At 44.8% G+C, this 18,313-nt stretch overlaps 1 protein-coding gene and 1 pseudogene across 1 annotated transcript; one reads left to right on the top strand and one right to left on the bottom strand.

The window, feature by feature from the left end:
- The first annotated feature begins 3,609 nt into the window (after positions 1–3,609).
- Positions 3,610–7,417, top strand: LOC147896450 (alcohol dehydrogenase-like; annotated as a pseudogene).
- Positions 7,418–14,881: 7,464 nt separating this feature from the next.
- On the bottom strand, positions 14,882–15,814 carry LOC147896449 (uncharacterized). The gene is made up of 2 exons (XM_087381879.1): positions 15,607–15,814; positions 14,882–15,423 (listed from the first exon to the last, which is right to left on the bottom strand). The coding sequence occupies exons 1-2, from the start codon at positions 15,812–15,814 to the stop codon at positions 14,882–14,884; spliced, it is 750 nt and encodes a 249-aa protein (XP_087238005.1).
- Positions 15,815–18,313: the final 2,499 nt, after the last annotated feature.

Below are 18,313 nucleotides of genomic sequence, written 5' to 3'. Positions count from 1 at the left end.
AAAGCAGTTCTTTCAGACCACTGGGCCTCGATCGGTCGGCACACAGCTACAGCGTCTCTAGGACAACTTGCAAGGCATCATGCACATTGACCCGCAGGAGATTCTGGACATGACCATGGGTTTCTACAGCCAACTCTTTCAGACGGAGAGGATGACCCCAGTTGGTCTTATGGCTCAAGAGCTAGTTTGGGATCACGTTCTGCCAGTAGTCTCATAGGACTTATGCAGCAGACTTGAGGAGCCTTTCATAGATGAAGAGCTCTAGGAAGCCCTCAAGGATCTCCCGACCCAAAAGTGCTCGAGTGAGGATGGCTTAACTCCGGCCTTATTCTGGAAATTCTGGGAGATTATCTCCACCCCTTTCCATCTAGCTTGCCAAGATATTTTTGACATAGGCCTTCTCTCTCAGTCTTTGAGCAGGGGGTGGATTTGTTTGATCTCGAAAGAGGGAGATAGGTCAGACATCCGATAGTGAAGGCCGATCACTCTGCTTGATACTGCATACAAGATCCTCACCAAGGTGTTTGAGCTTGCGGTTACAGCCCCATCTTATCGACATCATCCATGACAAACAGACTGGGTTTGTTGTCCAGGAGCGTAGTATCTTGGATAACATCTTCACGTTTTGGGAGATAGTGGATTGGTCAAGAGAGGAGTCACAGCCATTGGCCATCCTTGTCTTGGACTTTGAGAAGGCCTAGGATAGGGTGGATTGGTCTTTCTTGGAGGGCACTATGAGGAGATTGGGTTTCTCAGACAAATGGGTTAGAGGAGTTTCAGTGCTATATGTAGGGAGCTCTAGCCAGATGCTTATCGGAGGACACACAGGCGAGGCCTTTCCTCTCTCTCACTCAGTCCACTAGGGCTGCCCACTTGTTTGTGGTGGAGGCGGGCTACTATGAGATCACAGGTGGTGGGTCTCACAGGGTTAAAGCTCCCAATTAGACAAGAGGAGGAGCTACTTGACTTGGAGTTTGCAGACGACACGACCTTGTATGTTGAGGGCACTAGAGCAAGTCTAGAGAGAGTCAGGGGCACCCTAGCTATTTATTGTGAGGCCTCGGGGACACCGATCAACTGGATGGAATCTATAGGTTTCTTCATAGGCTTTGAGGAGACACAGGAGATCCGAGAGTGACTTTGGCTTCAGATGGATACCGCGAGGCTAGACAGCAAGATACCTCGGATGCCAGGTGGGCATTAACATTATAGCAGAGCAGCATATTGCCCCGATCCTTGAGAGTGTTCAGCGCAAGCTTCTCTATTGGAGCTCGGCCAAACTCCTTTTAGCAAGCCGGTCCTTCTTGCCACGGCCTGGTATATCACCTCCTACTTGTGCTTTCACAGAGGTTGCATTGGGCAGCTCCAACGGTTGGTATGGAACTTCCTTTGGGCAGGTTCAGATGGCATGAGAAACACTAGGGCCCGAGTAGCTTGGTAGACAGTGATCATGATGTAGGCACCGGTGGGTTTTATTGATCCAGAGATCCAGTAGGGCCCTTTTGGGCAAGTTGGTGGTTCGTGGCCTCACCCTAGGTACAGAGCCTTGGAAGCTCCTCTTACAATAGTGAGGGCTTCTGAGGAACACCCCACGCACTGGGGGACATTGGCAGCCTTCACATCGATGGATCTTCTCAGAGGCCCCCCTTATGAGACGAAGGGCTCCCCCCTGATGAGGAGTCTTCACAGGGTATGGCAGAGACTGGTAGGGGGTCTCATCATCCGTGCTCCGCCCAGATGTAGAGAGGAGTTTGAGTGCCAGTCCCTTATGTGGCACCTAGAGATCAGAGATCAAGAGAGTCGTATGCTCGGATAGCGAACTCACATTGGTTGGGCATAGTGGAACAGTGGTCCAACAAGGTCCTTTGGCTATTAGAGCAGACTCTCACCCACTTAGCCTTATAACTATTCAGATCCAAATCGTGGTTCACTTTCTTTCCCAACTTATCGGGATATGAACGACAACCGGATCGCATGGCGAGCCTCTATCGCCATTTCCACTGATATATAGCCTTGAGGCGCATGGGAAAGGGGATTCTGCACCCCACAACACCGCCGGTATCCAAGACACTACCGGCGATAGAATTAATATTACCGTCAAGAATATTAATTCTACTGCCGGTAGTGTCTTGGGTACTGGCGGTACATTTAGCCGGTTTACTGCTGATTTTTTTCGGTAACCTACATGATCATGTTGTTTTCATGCTACTTGGAAGAGTAATTAACGAATGTTAATAATCCATTAACGCAAACGTGAAAACATGATCGTAATCCTTGGAAGCATCCATTGCAAAACCTTACCGCTTGGAGATCCGAACCGTCAACCCTTACGGCTAACCTACCCTCCCACACCCCTCTTGGTCACTGCTAGTAGGAATAATGCAACAGCTTTAGCAAGGTCTTTGTACATGGCATTCAAAATTCCTTACATCTTTTGTTGCCTGATATATTCTCTTTATACAAGACCTATCCAAAAGACGGAGATAAAGTACGAGCTAAAGCACAGATGGATTTACAAGTAGAAATGATGGCTGCTGGAGTTGGAGTCAAAATCCCAGCTATGTAAGTCTGAAGGAGGAGCGTGATCCACAATAGATGAAGACAATATTTTGACGACTCGAAAGCTTCAGGAGAGAAAACATCTTTTGAACTAAGAGCCTTCTGATCAATTCTTCTTGCTGCTAAAATCTCAAAGCATCAGATGAGAACTCTCCGTCGAGGATTTGTTCGACCCTTTGAATCACTTGGATGTTCGTCCCCAACAATCGCAAGCCTTCGACCCTTCATACCAACAGTCCCAAGATCGCCCAAATCCATCTCTCCCTCCGGAACTCAATCCAAACTTCAGGAATTTCCCCTCGGTTGCCGGAGCTGACCAAGAGAGATTCAAGGAATTGGGGAATCCTATCGCTCCCAGCTTCGGCCTTCCTTTCCGAAACCTTCCACGAATTTGTCGTCTTGAGATCAATTCGGAAGTGGGTATTATGAGAAGAGTACAGTTACCAAGTCATACGAAGCCGACGGTCCGTGTTCTTTGAACATTAAAGCTTCAGGCGGTAGTAAAAGTCCTGTAAGTGGTAGTGAAACGGGTTCGCAAACGCAAGGATACTCAACTTCAGACGAAGATCAGCAGATTCTTGACCACAGGAAGCAGCGCCGGATGTTGTCCAACAGAGAATCCGCGCGACGGTCGTGTCTACGGAAACAACAACACTCGGATGAGCTGCATTTCAATCTGACATGCTCCCTGACAATTTTGACTGTTCAATGTAAAAGGAATCATCTCACAGAGTTTTAATTGTTCACGAAATAACGACTTCACCTCTGCGAATTGCTAGATATTGTTCTCCATATGTCAAATGTTTTGCTCATACGACGGTGGTGGTAGGCGTTTCGCTCATCCTACAGAGGCAGCGTATGTCAAAGCTTTGAACTAGACTAAAAACGAGAAGATAAGTGGAATTGCCTCCAAACTGATTGCGACGTTGTGTTTTTTATGCTTTAAAAATGCGGCCTCGAAGGATGTCATTCGGTGCAGGGCTAGCCAAGAGCGAATCCGACCTAGTGGGAGAAGAGATGGGGGCGACGGAAGCCGAATTTTGACGACTCATGTCGATCAAGGGTTGCAACAACGTTAAGGAGACAGAGTTACTCATGCTGGCGAACGAGCAAGATATATCGCGGCCACCCGATCCCAACAAAAATTTACGATACCCGGCATTGTTTCAATTTATAGCCCATGGAGGTCTATGTCAATGATGAGGCGAAATTGACATTACATCGAGTCATCTTTCCTCCTCTGCTCGCTCCACGTTCAAAGGAGTAGAATTTAAGATTGTGGAAGAAATTATCCACTAAACCTCTATGTTGTGATCTATCAACGCCCAAATCGTTCACTTTTCTATGAACTTTGTACTTGTTGGCAACTCTTCTATGCTGGAGTCTTTGGATTTAAGCATCTCGACTAGCACAAGGAAAAAGCGCAAGCATGACTAAAATCCCAAACGATCGATTTATATCAAAGTCAAATCGTCGTCTTGCTGGAGATTATTCTTGTACATACCAACTTGGAACCTCCAATGCCTCTTTGGATTCTCTATCATGAATGTTTACTTGGCCTCTTGGAAAATTTCAATTCCAATCTTTTTTACCAGCCCTCTAGTCCTTGACATTTGGCTCCAAAGGTAGCCCTTAATTGGCTCCAAGTTGCTACTTGACCTTTCAAAAAACGCTTGAATTCTTGCATAGTGCAATAATCTCAAACTCTTTACACAATATAGCAACAAGTCGTGTCTCAAATGATGAGAACACAACAATTACTGGAACATAGAGGGGCTCTTCAAAGGCTAAGACGGTGTTAGGAGTGCAATCAGTCGATGAGCTAGAGAAATTGCGTATGGAAGTGAAGCTGAAAGCTTTAGGATGGGGCAAAGGAAGGGGTCAGAGGGGTGGTTGAAGGCGGCTTATTATTTTGATGATGAACTGCACGTCCTGCCCTACTCCAATCACACAGCTGACTTAGGGTGTGGAACATGCATATTTAGGTTTGAAATGTTTGGCCCTTTCATCATGTTTTTTTGGTACTCTAGATAGGTGAAGATTGGGAGACTCGTTGGCCCCAAACTACTTTCTAACCTTGATGGTTCTAGTTTGTTTGCAACAAAAGTTGGAACAAAGAAAGTATTAGCAGTCGCTCATGGTGATCATGTTATTGACATTCAACTACGATTATGACTATTGACATTCAGATAGTATGCTAGTATCTTATCCATTCACGAGACTTATTCTCGGTGCCAATATTCTCGACGTTTATATTCTTGGTGCTTGTATTCTCGGCACCCAGGGAAGGGCCTGTTCCCTCGGATTATAACTCTTTTTGAAAAGAAGCGTGCCGCCTCCCCGCCCACACTATATATGTTTATAATAATTATGTATTATATAATATAATACAAATATTTTCAATTGCTCATCCATTCAAAATCGCTTATTTTCATTCTAAATTCTTACAACATTCCTCTCTTTTGATGCATGTTCTCGATGCGAGGGAGTAAGGAAATCCAAGCTAGATGCAAGATCAAGAGATATCAGCATCTTTATTCATATGATTGTAGTCCATGTGACAATATTGTGTAGACTGCACTGAAGATAAATCGTGAGCTCTTGTGAGCATCACTTTATTCACACACACAATATGGCCAAGTTTATAAATAAATCAACGCCCCTAACAGTTGCAAGGAGAATCGGGTCCTAACGGACCTTGTGTCGCATCTCATGTCCGCATTTAGACTCATTCTCCTTTTTACTTGGCCAGCACTAGGACGTTTTTTCAAATTCTGAAATCCTGTGCTTCCACATGGCACAATATACACCCTTAGATTTTTTAAATTCTGAAAGCCTAAAAGCTTCGTAAAAAGCCAACTGCGTAAAAAGCCAAGGTAAAACCTTTAAATATAGGCGAAACGGACAGGTGCAGTCTGCTTAACAAGAGAAAGCAAGCCCTTGTCCCCATCTTCAGGCACCTTTGAGGAGGAAGGTTGCTTCTTATCTTGCCAGGTAAACATGTTGGTCGTTTCTATTCTTGTATCTCGTCGTCTCGTCTAGGTCCAAGTGCATCTTTTGTTTCGAAGTGTATTATAGGACGTTTTTTCAAATTCTGAAATCCTGTGCTTCCACATGGCACAATATACACCCTTAGATTTTTTAAATTCTGAAAGCCCAAAAGCTTCGTAAAAAGCCAACTGCGTAAAAAGCCAAGGTAAAACCTTTAAATATAGGCGAAACGGACATGTGCAGTCTCCTTAACAAGAGAAAGCAAGCCCTTGTCCCCGTCTTCAGGCACCTTTGAGGAGGAAGGTTGCTTCTTATCCTGCCAGGTAAACATGTTGGTCGTTTCTATTCTTGTATCTCGTCGTCTCGTCTAGGTCCAAGTGCATCTTTTAGGCTATGAATAGGAAGGCATATAGCTCGTAGCTTGCCATTCATTTTTGCTACTGACATACTTTCCTACGGTTGCTCCAGCTGCTGTTGCCTGGAAACCCAAACAGCCTCTTGTGATCGAAGACGTGCAAGTCGATCCGCCACAGGCAGGAGAGGTCCGCTTAAAAATAACCCACACATCCCTCTGCCACAGCGATATCTTCTTTTGGGAAGCTGAGGTACTCGACATGATTTGAGTTGTATCAATTTCAAGAGGATTTAAGTGAAAGAGCGGAGGATGTTTCATATGGAGGTTTTGCTAACTGCAGGCTCTAGTCGACTTGTTTCCTTGTATTTCGGCCACGAGGCGTCAGGGTAAGGCTCGAAACATGTTGAAGCCTCTTTCCATCATGACCGCACGTCGGACGTTGCAGCTTGTGCTATGCAGATTCCCACTTTGACTTTTTGTTTGCAGAATAGTAGAGAGCGTTGGTGAAGGCGTAACAGATGTGAAGCAAGGAGACCATGTAGTACCTTTATTCACAGGAGAATGTGGAGATTGCAGGCAGTGCAAGTCCGCCGATAAAACCAATTTGTGTGCAACGCTGAAAGTGAACGCCTTCCGAGGAGTAATGCTTGGGGACCAACGAAGCCGATTTTCGATTAAAGGAAAGCCAATCTATCATTTTTTGAATGTCTCTAGTTTCTGTGAATACACAGTAGTGGAGGCTGGTTGCGTGTGGCAAAGGTCGATCTGAAAGCTCCAATGGACAGGATTTGCCTCTTTGCTTGTGGTGTCCCAACATGTACTTATAATTCATGAAAGGTGTGGAATTCAGTAACCGTTGCGATTTATTGCCAAACTAATGAATTACAAAGGTGTTCGTAGGAATTGGAGCCGCGTAGAATGCAGCTAAGGTCGAAGCTGGATCAATTGTCGTTGTGTTCGGGTTGGGAGCTGTAGGCCTGGCGGTAAGCACAACATTAATGTCGGTGACACTCTCTCTCCTGAATCCAGAGGGTTTCGATTCGGGGATTTCTTCCTTTTCTTTAGCCGTCGGAACTACCGCAACCCTCTCTGCCTACCAAAGTCGTAGTGGGTCCGACGAAAGTGGACCAGCTTTCCACGTTGAACGCCCCTGATGCTCGCATTGGAGGAGTTGGAGGAGAGAAAGAAGGGGCAAGCGTGTCGGAGGTGGACAAACTTCTGGCTGCAGTTGGTGATCAAGTTGTGCTCGAGAGGAAAAATGATGGGCAGAAGGCAAGAAAGCCAGATGATGGTATCGCGGATGAATGTGATGATGTTGAAGAGGAAATTCCCGATTCCGATGTGGATGAGATGGTAGAGTGGGCGAAAGATGCATCTCGACTAGACCCCTTTGATGAAGAAGAAGACGGTGATGAACCGGTCTTGGTTGCAGAAGTCCGGGATGGGATACCTTCACCTGGCAGTAGCGTTCAAGCAACAAAAAAGGTAGCCAAACGTTGGAAATTCTGGTGACACTCCAATCGCTCCTTGGAAGGCCGATGGGAACGAGATCGCCAAGAATAACATTTTCTTTTAATCCCTTTAACCAGTCGATTCGACCTCTAAGAAAATGACTCCAAAGATTCCCAATTAGTCGTATAACACCCCTATTCCATTTTCTAGAAATATCTTCGATTCCCGTTGAAACATAAGCGATTGAATGAGATTCCAACAACTGCTCAACTTTCAGAAGACCTTGAATGATATCCCCAGATCTCAATCTATCATATAGTAATGTTATTAAAGTATCTCCTTCTCTGATTATATCCCTGTAATCTTTATGAATAGTTGCAAACATCAATAATTGTTGCGATCTGATCAAAGTTTGCAAAAGTGTCAATGATAACTATTGCCAACTCATAAGATCATGGACATAGTGAATCATTTTAGATATAATAAGATGTTATTTATACGCACTTTTATATTTCTTTAGTCGCAATTTTTTGGAATCTTGCAAAGGCAAAAATTGTAACTACAACTGCTCGAAGATGTGTGAAGATGATTACCTTGATGGTTTGAACATCTTTGATCATTGGATTGTGTATAGCTTTTATGCTTGAATTTATCATCTTTAGGAAATTGCACATATGCTAACCAACATATCCAAACATGCAGAACATGAGGAATGCATATTGACTAATCATGATTGTTTTTCAGATTCCAACATTCCAGCAAAGAAATAGGTGACTTCTCGTCGAGCTGTGGACGTCACAAAGGATACTCCACGTAAGTAGAATGTATGGTCATTTCAATTCTGAAATGTTTTTGCACCGTCTGTTGCTCTGGTCCGCATTAATGCGCTACACCTCCAACACTGGAGGTGACTATTCGAAACGGGGGGATGGCACGTTCCCCTATGATATATAATTTTTGGAGAGACATGTGCCGGCTCTCCACCATACATTACGTATGGTTTTTTTTTTTTTACACCTCATCTTGAGCACGCACACTTCTTCGCACATTTTGTTTCCGCAAGGGAATATTACATTTGCTTGGTTCGACCAACATACTAATCATGTCTGCAATACTTCTGTTTTCGAGATGTTTGCAGCCTCCAAACGAGTGTCTTCTCCTAAAGGTACGCACAACAAAATGTATTTGCTTGATTCAAGTTATTTTATCAATTCTTTCACCTTCTAAAGATAGAGGTTCAGTCCATTTTGTTTTTCCTGTTGCGTTTAGACAAAACCACGTGAGTGAAATTGTAGCAAAGTTTCGGATGGTTTTTATTATTAATCCCTGTAGGTGTTTAAACCCAAACATAAGACATCGATTCATGTCACGATGTAGAAATGACCACCAGAAACTCCTTTGAACATGACCATTCGTCAACGCTCAAAGCAGCCAGAGGTCGAGCTATTAAACTTGATATAACATCAAGAAAGATGTCCTTGAGGCCAGCTACGTCATCGTGGTTGACCATTGCAGATAGATACAATCAATGGGTTAGTAATTGCGCGGCTATTTTCTCTAGCCTTCAAATCTGCGGTGTCTGTGGCATAACCACGCTACTGTCTGCAAACCAAAGGATCGTTTCTTCGCAAGGCATAGGCATCTCGAGCCATAGCGCCGCACTCGGAAACATGATACTTTTGGATGCCTGTGAGAATATGGGCATGCAAGTGACTTACTGGAAATGCCAAAGCTGCACACGAGATGCCCAGCGGAGCAAATACATTGTGCGGTTGATGCCACAGTACTCTCGGCAGTTGCTTAAAACAAACCACCTCCACATGCAACTGCTAAGCATCATGTAGATATATCCATTTCAGTTACCACGACTGCAAATGCGATTGCTCGTGGCACACTCGATCGAAGGTCACTTCTAGACAATCCTCTGATATCTTGGCGAAACGTCCCACTAAGCTCGGCTCAAGAAATCGTGACGAACGAGCTGTCAGGTGTGCTCGCATACAACATCGAGAACAATCCAATATTGCGCAAGTACAATTCTTTAGCAGAGCGTGCGGACATCAAGATGGGTATGTGCATCTTGAGTCCTCAAACCATTGCAGGTATCTTGGAACTACACGATGAGACAGCTCCCTTCGAGTTAATGTCAATAGCGGAATCTCAGCTTGAGCTCCTGCTTTTGCAAAACATGGTGGACCCCGCGAACCGTCGCGCCTTTGATGCAAGGGATAAGCATGAGTTTGCCTCCATACAGCTACGGGGTACAGAAATGCTTTCAGAGAGGGTCGCTTCATTCCACGTCGACGGAGTGGCAGCAGTTGGCAGTGCGTGCATTGACATAACCATGGAGTCAGCAGTGTTCCCCTTCCTGTTCCCTTTCGAACGGGGCTACTATGATCGCTGCATACAGTTCAACAACTATGTGAAAATCAGAATATGCACCTTATTCTCTATCTACACGCTCTACAAGCCGTACTTGTTGATCATGTTCCAGTTAAAACAGGCAGTGATGATTGCCAATTCAAGCAACTCTACATGCTTGCAACGAGACATCGACCAATATATGAAAGCCAACCCTGTCACGACCGATGAAGACGCAATGAGACACGTGCTTCGCTACAGCATGCCATCAACAATGCCGGGGTCCCCATCGTGGCATTTTTTTGCAACTGAAGGACCTCATAACGATGGTCGATGCTTGGGGCCTCCCAGATTTCTTTCTGACATTCACTGCAGACGAGGTCACCGATACACGGTGGCAAGAAATTAATGTGATCGAGAGCATCGCAACACATTATAATGCGCAATTCACTTGGAAGGACTGTCCTGTTGAATGCGTGGCACTTTTCCACGCATGCTTCCACATGTTCATGCGCAAGCATTTGCTTTCATCCGACAGTCTGCTTGGCCGAATACAACACCATGTCGTTCGTTATGAGATACAAAACAGGGGCTCCCTACACGCCCATGTCATATTGTGGGTACACCATGATGACCGTCAACGAATTGCAAATGAGATTGCGGCTTACATCCCCAGGGACGAGGCCCTGGATCCTCGAAACACAAGGTTGCGAGAACTAGTTCTCAGGAAGTAGTTGCACGTATGCAGGAAAGCGTGCTACGTCGGACCGTCACGCCACAGTTGCAAGCACGGCTTCCCTTTCGCAACACAGCCAGAATATGAACCCATCCTCGACCCTCTGACGCAACGTTGGTTGTATTACCGGTCGGGACATGAGCACCGAAACATCGTCCCTTCCATGTTACTGTTGTGGGGTGCGCACATGAACATACAGCGGGTGACAAACTCTTCAATCTCTCACTACCTCCTCAAGTACGCGATGAAATCTGAACCAATGGGCAAACTGAACATCCGTTCAGAAGACGCCTCGCGTTTGGGGTTGCAACATCTCGACGAAGTAAAGCTGAAACTCATCGCCGCGAGCGTCCTATCAAAACCAACCTCTCCAACAGAGGCCGCACTAAACTGCATGCAGATACCAACAATCACAAGGAGCGAGACCGTTCACTATGTCGACTCCTCGCCACCATCTCTAAGACAATGCATCATCTCGCGAAACAACGTCACCCTACACCCGGTCGACATATACTACGAGAGACCGAGCGCCATCGAGGATAGCATGTTCTACGATTACCATAGGCAATATGTGATCCGAAAGTCCAAGGAAACGCAACGTGGAACGGTCGGTCTTGACCTCTTAGGCAACAAGATCGCAAAATGTGAGCGAGTAGTCAGATTCACTGACTACCACCCTGGACATCAACCAGAGGGGTACTTCTACAACGTGCTCTTGCGAAAACTCAGCTTCAGGAATGAAACGGAGCTCATATCACCTGCCAACATAGCGTGATCCTACTTTGTCGAATGCCAAATGCGCGGCCTCATATTGAGCAATGAGGACCTCGAGATGTATGTGACCGAATACACGCAAAGGAACTTGCTAGCGACTGACCACACGGACCAGTTGATCAATATGATATTGCAAAAGGTTGCGATCATCCGAGACTGCCCGATGGAAGTGCCTAACATCGACCAGCAAACCGTCGAAGGGCCAACACGCGCGAGGATGTTGGAAAAAATGGGCGAGTTTCGCACCTCGCCAATGCCGCATTGACAGTAGAACAACAAAGAGTCTTCGAAAGCCTAGCTTCAACAAGCTCGGGGCTGCACGTTGTCTGTGGAACACCAGGTAGTAGCAAAAGCTTCTTGATACGGTACTATGTTTCGCATCTGGTAGCGCAAAACAAAACGGCAATACTCTGTGCATCAACAGGGGCGGCTGCGGCACGGCTGAGCGGGATTGGAACCACTGTACACTACCAATTCAAGATCCCTGTGCGTAACAGTCAGTACCCATTGAACATCCATGATACGGATGAGTGACACCTCGCAATCAAGGAAGCCAACGCGATCATCATTGATGAGATGTCCATGCTAACAAGGATGACTTTCGATCTCGTGGTAAGACAAATCGTCAATGTGACTAATGGCACATTGCATGAGCCATTCAGACACAAAATGCTCATAATTTTTGGTGACCTGGCGCAATTACCGCCAGTCTGCAAACACCACGAGGATCTCTGTGAGCCGTGCCACATCACGTCCTCCGCGCACTGGGCTCAAGCGAAAATGTACCACATGCAATTCTCGGTGCGACATGCACGAGACATGCCGTTCCTGGCATTCTTGCATACCATAAGACTCAGGACGCACACAACTGACGAGATTTCCGACTGTTTGGGGCAGTGCATTGTCGAAAAGGAAGGTGCATGCCACTTCATCGATGCCGAAACAACCATCATTTGCACGCACAGAGCCGATGTCGCTACCTTCAACGATGAGCTTGTGGAGAAATTCAACACTCCCGAGATGATTGTGCATGTTCAAATACACAGTAACGCCGTGAGCGAGAACCAGCTCTCAAAGAATGGTTGGAGGACAAAAGCTTCAACGAGATAGGAAAAATTTGCGTGGGGGTGAAGGCAATGATAACAGAAAACATCGACCTCACAATAGGTGCCGCGAGGGTGCCGCAAATGGAGCAATGTGCAAAATCAAGAGCATCAATGCAACTAGCAGGGAAGAAATCAACGGTATCACTGTCGTCGTGGACACAACAACGGAGTGCTCACATTACGACGCTCGAAGCATCAGCGAAAGGCAATAAATGGAAAATGGTTCCACAAGTCCCCATTTCCACTAACCCTAGGGGCAAACACTCCTCGAAATATGAGCAGCGCTTTGTTGGATATGGTTGCGCCTTGGGATTTGTGTCCCGTGATAGCGTATGCTGGCCTAGCATACGTGATGTTTTCCAGAGTGATTGAGAGAACGAGGCTACGCATACTACATTGCCCACATCCAGACATATTCAGACCAATTCCACGAGAGTTCTCACAGCCGACAACACAACCGCGCGCATAAAGGTATTCACTACTAGAGATTGAAAAAGGCAGAGACAAGTCATGAATATGTTACGTCAAACATGCGTGCAAGGAAAATGGTTTTAATATCTTGTCTGTTGTCGAGAAAAGGTGCAGAGAATCAGAGAGCTCGAAACATCGCAGCATAAGACATGGACCAGACAAGGTAAATTCCACCAGCATGAAAGAATCTTTTTTTCTTGAAGATTTAAAAAGACGGCTCATTTGAAAAGACGGTGTAATAAGTCGTGCCTGCAAGCAGCTATTTGAGCTATACAAAAGCAACGCGAAGGCAACAAAACCTCCACCAGCAAAGAGGATGTTCTTCCTAACCACAAAGCAATTCCGGCTAGCAAACAATGCAGGAGAACGTCCGGGAGCTTACATCAACGGCTTCAACACGTATGCGAAACTACGCGACTTCATTGATAACTGCAATAGGCGTTTGCCAGCTAAAAGACAGCCGGGAGGCTTGAGATTCGCAAATGGTACGTAATGCTTCCGAAAATTAAAAAAAACCGCAACAATTGAGAAAAAGAATTAACGAGTTGCAAGAACAACAAACTCATCATGGATTGCACTTCTCCTGCAGGACTCCTCAAAGAGATCCTTGTCGAGCTTGACATTGAGTTGGATGAGACCGATAGGATGATGGAAAGTTTGGAGGGCAGAAGCTACTAGACACGAAGACGAAAGGGATCACAGCGTATGCGTGCGAGCTGCTGCATTACGGGTACAATGTATCCTTGGAGTTGCTAAGGGACACGACGCGCGATCAAGGAACGGCTATACTCGAACAATTCATGGAACAATTTGGAGGGACGCACGACACGACGCACCCGGTAATGACAATGGAGAAGCTTACGTATATTGTTGACAGGGACTTATATGAGGAGCGCTTCGGTATTGGAAACGATCCTTTCACGCCAACAGAGAAAAACCAGGGTAAGTAAATAAATGCATTCTATTATGGACCTCAAACGAAAAAAAAAAGACCGAAAACATCGATGACTAACGTAATTGTCAATGTTTACGCAGGTACGACATTGAAAGACGCGAGCCTCGAGATGAAGGAGGAGCCTCCACTAAAGCGCCCGTGCAAGGGAATCGTGCGAGCCTCATCGTCTACTGCATCACATGCAAGCCCAACAACAGAAAATACATAGGGAGCACGACGGACCTGCCACGGAGGATCAAACAGCACAATAAAAAACCACCGACGAAAATGAAAGAGGACTTGCAGCATTACAAGCCCTTCGAAGAAAATTTCGAAATCAAAGTTTTGGAAACAACAGACACTGTAGACAAAGCATGAACTTTAGAGTAGTACTACATAAGGAGCCATAACAAAGTAGGTCCATTAGGTTACAACACGCTCGAGGGCCATCCGGCTAGAGCGCGGAAGTACTATTTTCTAAAGCGTAGGAACATAATTTGACCCAAAAAATAAACATTTGTGCCTTCGAAAAAAGGGATCCAATGAAGTTGCAAATGGTGCTGGAACTTTTGTCGTACATGCAATGCAGCTTTGGGTTTGGATTATTCCTGTCACAGTTGCATGCTTCTGTCTCAATTTGGTTTTGATTTATTATTTATACATTTCTGAAATACATCTCCTCGTCGTTCGCTCGAAGTGGAATGACAATAGATTTGCTTACAGTGCAAAGAATAGGAATTTGTCTTCCTCCGAAAAAAAGAAAAACTACGTTTTACTGTCGACATGAACAACATCAAGTGCAAGCAGGACTGGATGATAACAAAATCTCTAGAAAAGGTTGCATGCAATTGAACATCAATCTTCTGCATCATTTCTGACAACGTCACTCATGTGAACCTCAACAAGATAGCAAAAGAGAGAAGTATTCATCAAGAGCCCAGCTGGCCAAGCAATCTAGTTTCTTTAAAATTTTGATAAAACACTAGGATTCGATTTTGAGTTAGTATTTACCTGCTCCACTACAAAAAGGGTGCCTGGGGCAAATCGAGTTTAATTTATATTACTTTCCACTCCAAAAAAAGAGAGTTTAAGAGAACCCTATCATTCTGTGCCCTTATATTTATCCTGTGTGGTGTGAAAGGTTAAGCTGGGCGAGGCAAGCTAGACACAGTCTTGAAGCACTCATCCTCGTCCATGGCTACCAAGGTCCTGTCATCTCCATTCACATACACATCTGGCTTTGTGAACCACCACGAACTTACAATAAATAATTTCAGAGAAGATCTCTGGATCGACAGCCCAGACAACTTTAAGTTTTCATCGAAACTTGCTTCAACGTTTTTCCTCAGCTCTTTGCTAGCTTCAAGCATGGTGTTCCTTCTTCGTTTTGCGACAGCTTTCACGGACTCGTCTGCTTTGGTTCGCACGAAAACGCACGGCTTTTTCAACTCCGTCGCTTTCGTTGCCATTTCAAGGTCCACCTCCACGAAACGGTCTGCTGTGACCACCAGGAGGCAGTCGAAGGCATAGAGCTTGTGCTCCTCGAAATATGATTTCGCGAGTTGCCCCTGAGTTCCAGCTCCGGGAATCTCCCAGAGCGCAAGGCGAGAAAAGGCTGGGTCATTTGGGTTGGCGTACTTCTTGATTTCGGCCTTATTCCCGGTCTCTGTGACTGGTGCAGCACCTGAACAATGCATGACAGACATATTAGTTTGCAAGCGCAGACGCAACAGGTTCGAAATTCGGAGCCACCCACGATAGCGCGAAAGCATGGACAACAATACTACCTATAATAACCAAACGAGAAGGTTGCAATATCAAAGGGTCTAGCAGAATATCTAATCTACAACCAGTCGCATTGTACAACCTGGTTCTTCATCGCTCATTTTCAGGAGCGCGTTGATCAAACTCGACTTTCCAACGCCACTTCGGCCCACAACTGCAACGTTATAGAGCGTGCCATCAATACGCAATTCTTTCCTTGCCTTCTTCGTCATCTGTATCATCTTTATCCTGTGGATCCAGTTGCGAATTGCGCTCTTTACAAAACTGAGGAGGCGCACAGCGTTGCCCATGGTGAAAACCTCACATGAATACTAACGTTGAACCTGAAACAAGCTAAATAGAGCGAATTTTCATTTTAAAACAGCTTTAGTTCTACGAAGAAGAGAAGCATCTCCCTGAAGCCTCAGTAACCAGTCCATCCAAGAAAAGCATCTGACTTTGAGTGCGTACGAGAAGACAGACGCAACTTAGAACATGCTGATGCCATATCTCTTTATCCATCTATTAATCCATCCTTTGGGCCACTTGAATTAATGTGAATTAAGGCCACCACGCGGGCACTCCCCTACCTAAAAGATGTCTCCCTAGAACCCACCATCTCGGCACCCCTCCCACATGAAATTTGGATCATAAATCCACAAGAAAGGTAGAACGTCATTTGATTACATTCCAAGTGTCGCCTTTAGACTAGAGAAGAAGTCTAGATGCCATTAACAAAGCACAAACAAGAGAACGAAAGTAGATAATAACATATCACAAAGGAATAAAGTGTTGTGAGATTATGTCCCTCCCTTAATGTGATGAGAAACCGTTACTAATCAAATCTACTTATCATCACATCCCTTGTTTATCCTTGGCATTCATTGATCACTTCCTATATTTTTTCAGTCCTTCGCATTGATTCATTAATTCATTGCTCGCTCCCGATACTTTAGAGTCCCATTTTTGGCATGGAACATGTAGCCATTAGGATGTCTAGGACAAGGAAAGTAATTAAAAATATTATGATAATAATAATATAACTATTATAACCACATATAGTGTGGGTAGCGTACTGTTGAGATATGGTGCCATGAGCACGTATTAGAGGCTAAGGTATGGTATAGGAATGCATTAAAGTAGCCACCTTATGATGTGGACTACGTGATGTGAGGATGTGGATCGAGGACATCCACAAGGAGAGATGTGGATTAGAGGATCCCACATGTGTTGACTATTCAAAGGGCTCTCTCTATATATTAAGAAGCCTATCATGTATTGTTGATATAGCACATTTGGAATAGATTGAGTATTGCCTATCATATGTCTCCCTCATGGATTTCTTCTATGGTTTGATCCCCTTTGATCTTTTGTTAATTCCACGTTGCACTAGGAGAGCACGATCCGCACTTTCACATGGCATCAGAGCTTAGGTCTAGCTCTCTTAGATTAGTTTTAGACATAATTGGGTATTCTCGTTTTGATTCATTTTGGTTGAGAAATTTCTGTCCGTAGGTTTTCCCTCATTTTGATTCTTCTCTTGAGAAATTCATGAAAAAAGTTCTTTAGAGAGTTTTGAGTGCTGGAATGTTCTGTTATGTAAGGTTCGTTTTAGTTTGCTGGGAGTCTTGAGGTTTCAAATTGGTGAAAAGTTTTATTTTTCATGTACCTGTCTCACATGTTTGAGCTATGAAGAAGTCAAAGTAAAAGACGACAACCGTCAGCAAACACAGCCTAGAAAGCTGGCTCTAGAAGAAAAATAAAACAGGAGCCGAGCCCTATTGCTATGGCAAGCAGCTGTGAGTAAAGGACTTGTGACTACAATAAACCACCAATCTTCACAATGAAACGGCACCGAAGCTTGCTTCTCCAAGGCCAACGGGCTCCAACGAGCCTGCACAAACACCTCAAACAATAGATGTTCATCCACGGGATCTATTTCTAGATTGATGGCTTTAAAAACCATGACATTAGGTCCTTGCCATTTTCATGGGTTTAGATTTGATCCTTCTATCCTTTGATGGTATACATTGGATCTATAACTTGATCTAATGGCTTGGAGAATTCTACCACAAGTTTGAATGTATCCCTTGGATTGTAGATGAGATCAATGGCCGGGAGTGAAGATCACGGGTCTAAACCTTGGGTGAGAGGTCTCCCCACCCATAAATGCTCAACTTGTCCTTTTGTACACCTCAATGTACCATTACCCCACACAAAGGAGTACTCTCACACCTCGAATCCCTCTCTAATCCCTTGAAATTAGGAAACACTAATTGGAGGCCCTTTTGAGACCCCAAATCTCCCCTAATGTATGGTTTGATCCCCCTTGATCTTTTACTAATTCCATGTTGCACCAGGAGAGCACGATTTGCACTTTCACACGTGCTTCCTTCCCCAAAGAATTATAATCCTAGGGAACGAGCCCTTCCCAATGCATTGAGATTGAGAGCTTCAAGAATATTAGCACCAAGTAGCATCATGAATAAGTCTTGATTTTCTTAGCAATTGACTCGATCCTCTACATGTCAAATACTTACCAGAGGGCATAAATTACTGCTGGCAAGTGCTAGAGCAGCAACATGAAAAAAACTAGATGACAGTAAGAGAAGGAAGCTAAAGAAAGCTCGAGCAAGAAAGGTATGTAAATGCAAGAAATAAGAATAGGCATGTGAAAAAGTGTGTATTGCTTAGGCGCGTCGGCCTTAGAAAAAGAAGAAGTTACAATGTAACTGACTACAAGTGTCTGTTGTGTACTAACCAAACTAATTATGCTTACTACTAATAAGAGATAACAATTGTCTTTGGAG

Source organism: Dipteris shenzhenensis, chromosome 11 (genome assembly GCF_047967505.1).
Source record: "Dipteris shenzhenensis isolate YYH24624 ecotype China chromosome 11, Dip_SZ_1.0, whole genome shotgun sequence".
Taxonomy (NCBI): Eukaryota; Viridiplantae; Streptophyta; class Polypodiopsida; order Gleicheniales; family Dipteridaceae; genus Dipteris; species Dipteris shenzhenensis.
The sequence above is the reverse complement of the archived record's forward strand: the minus strand, read 5'-3'. Positions and strand labels throughout refer to the sequence as shown.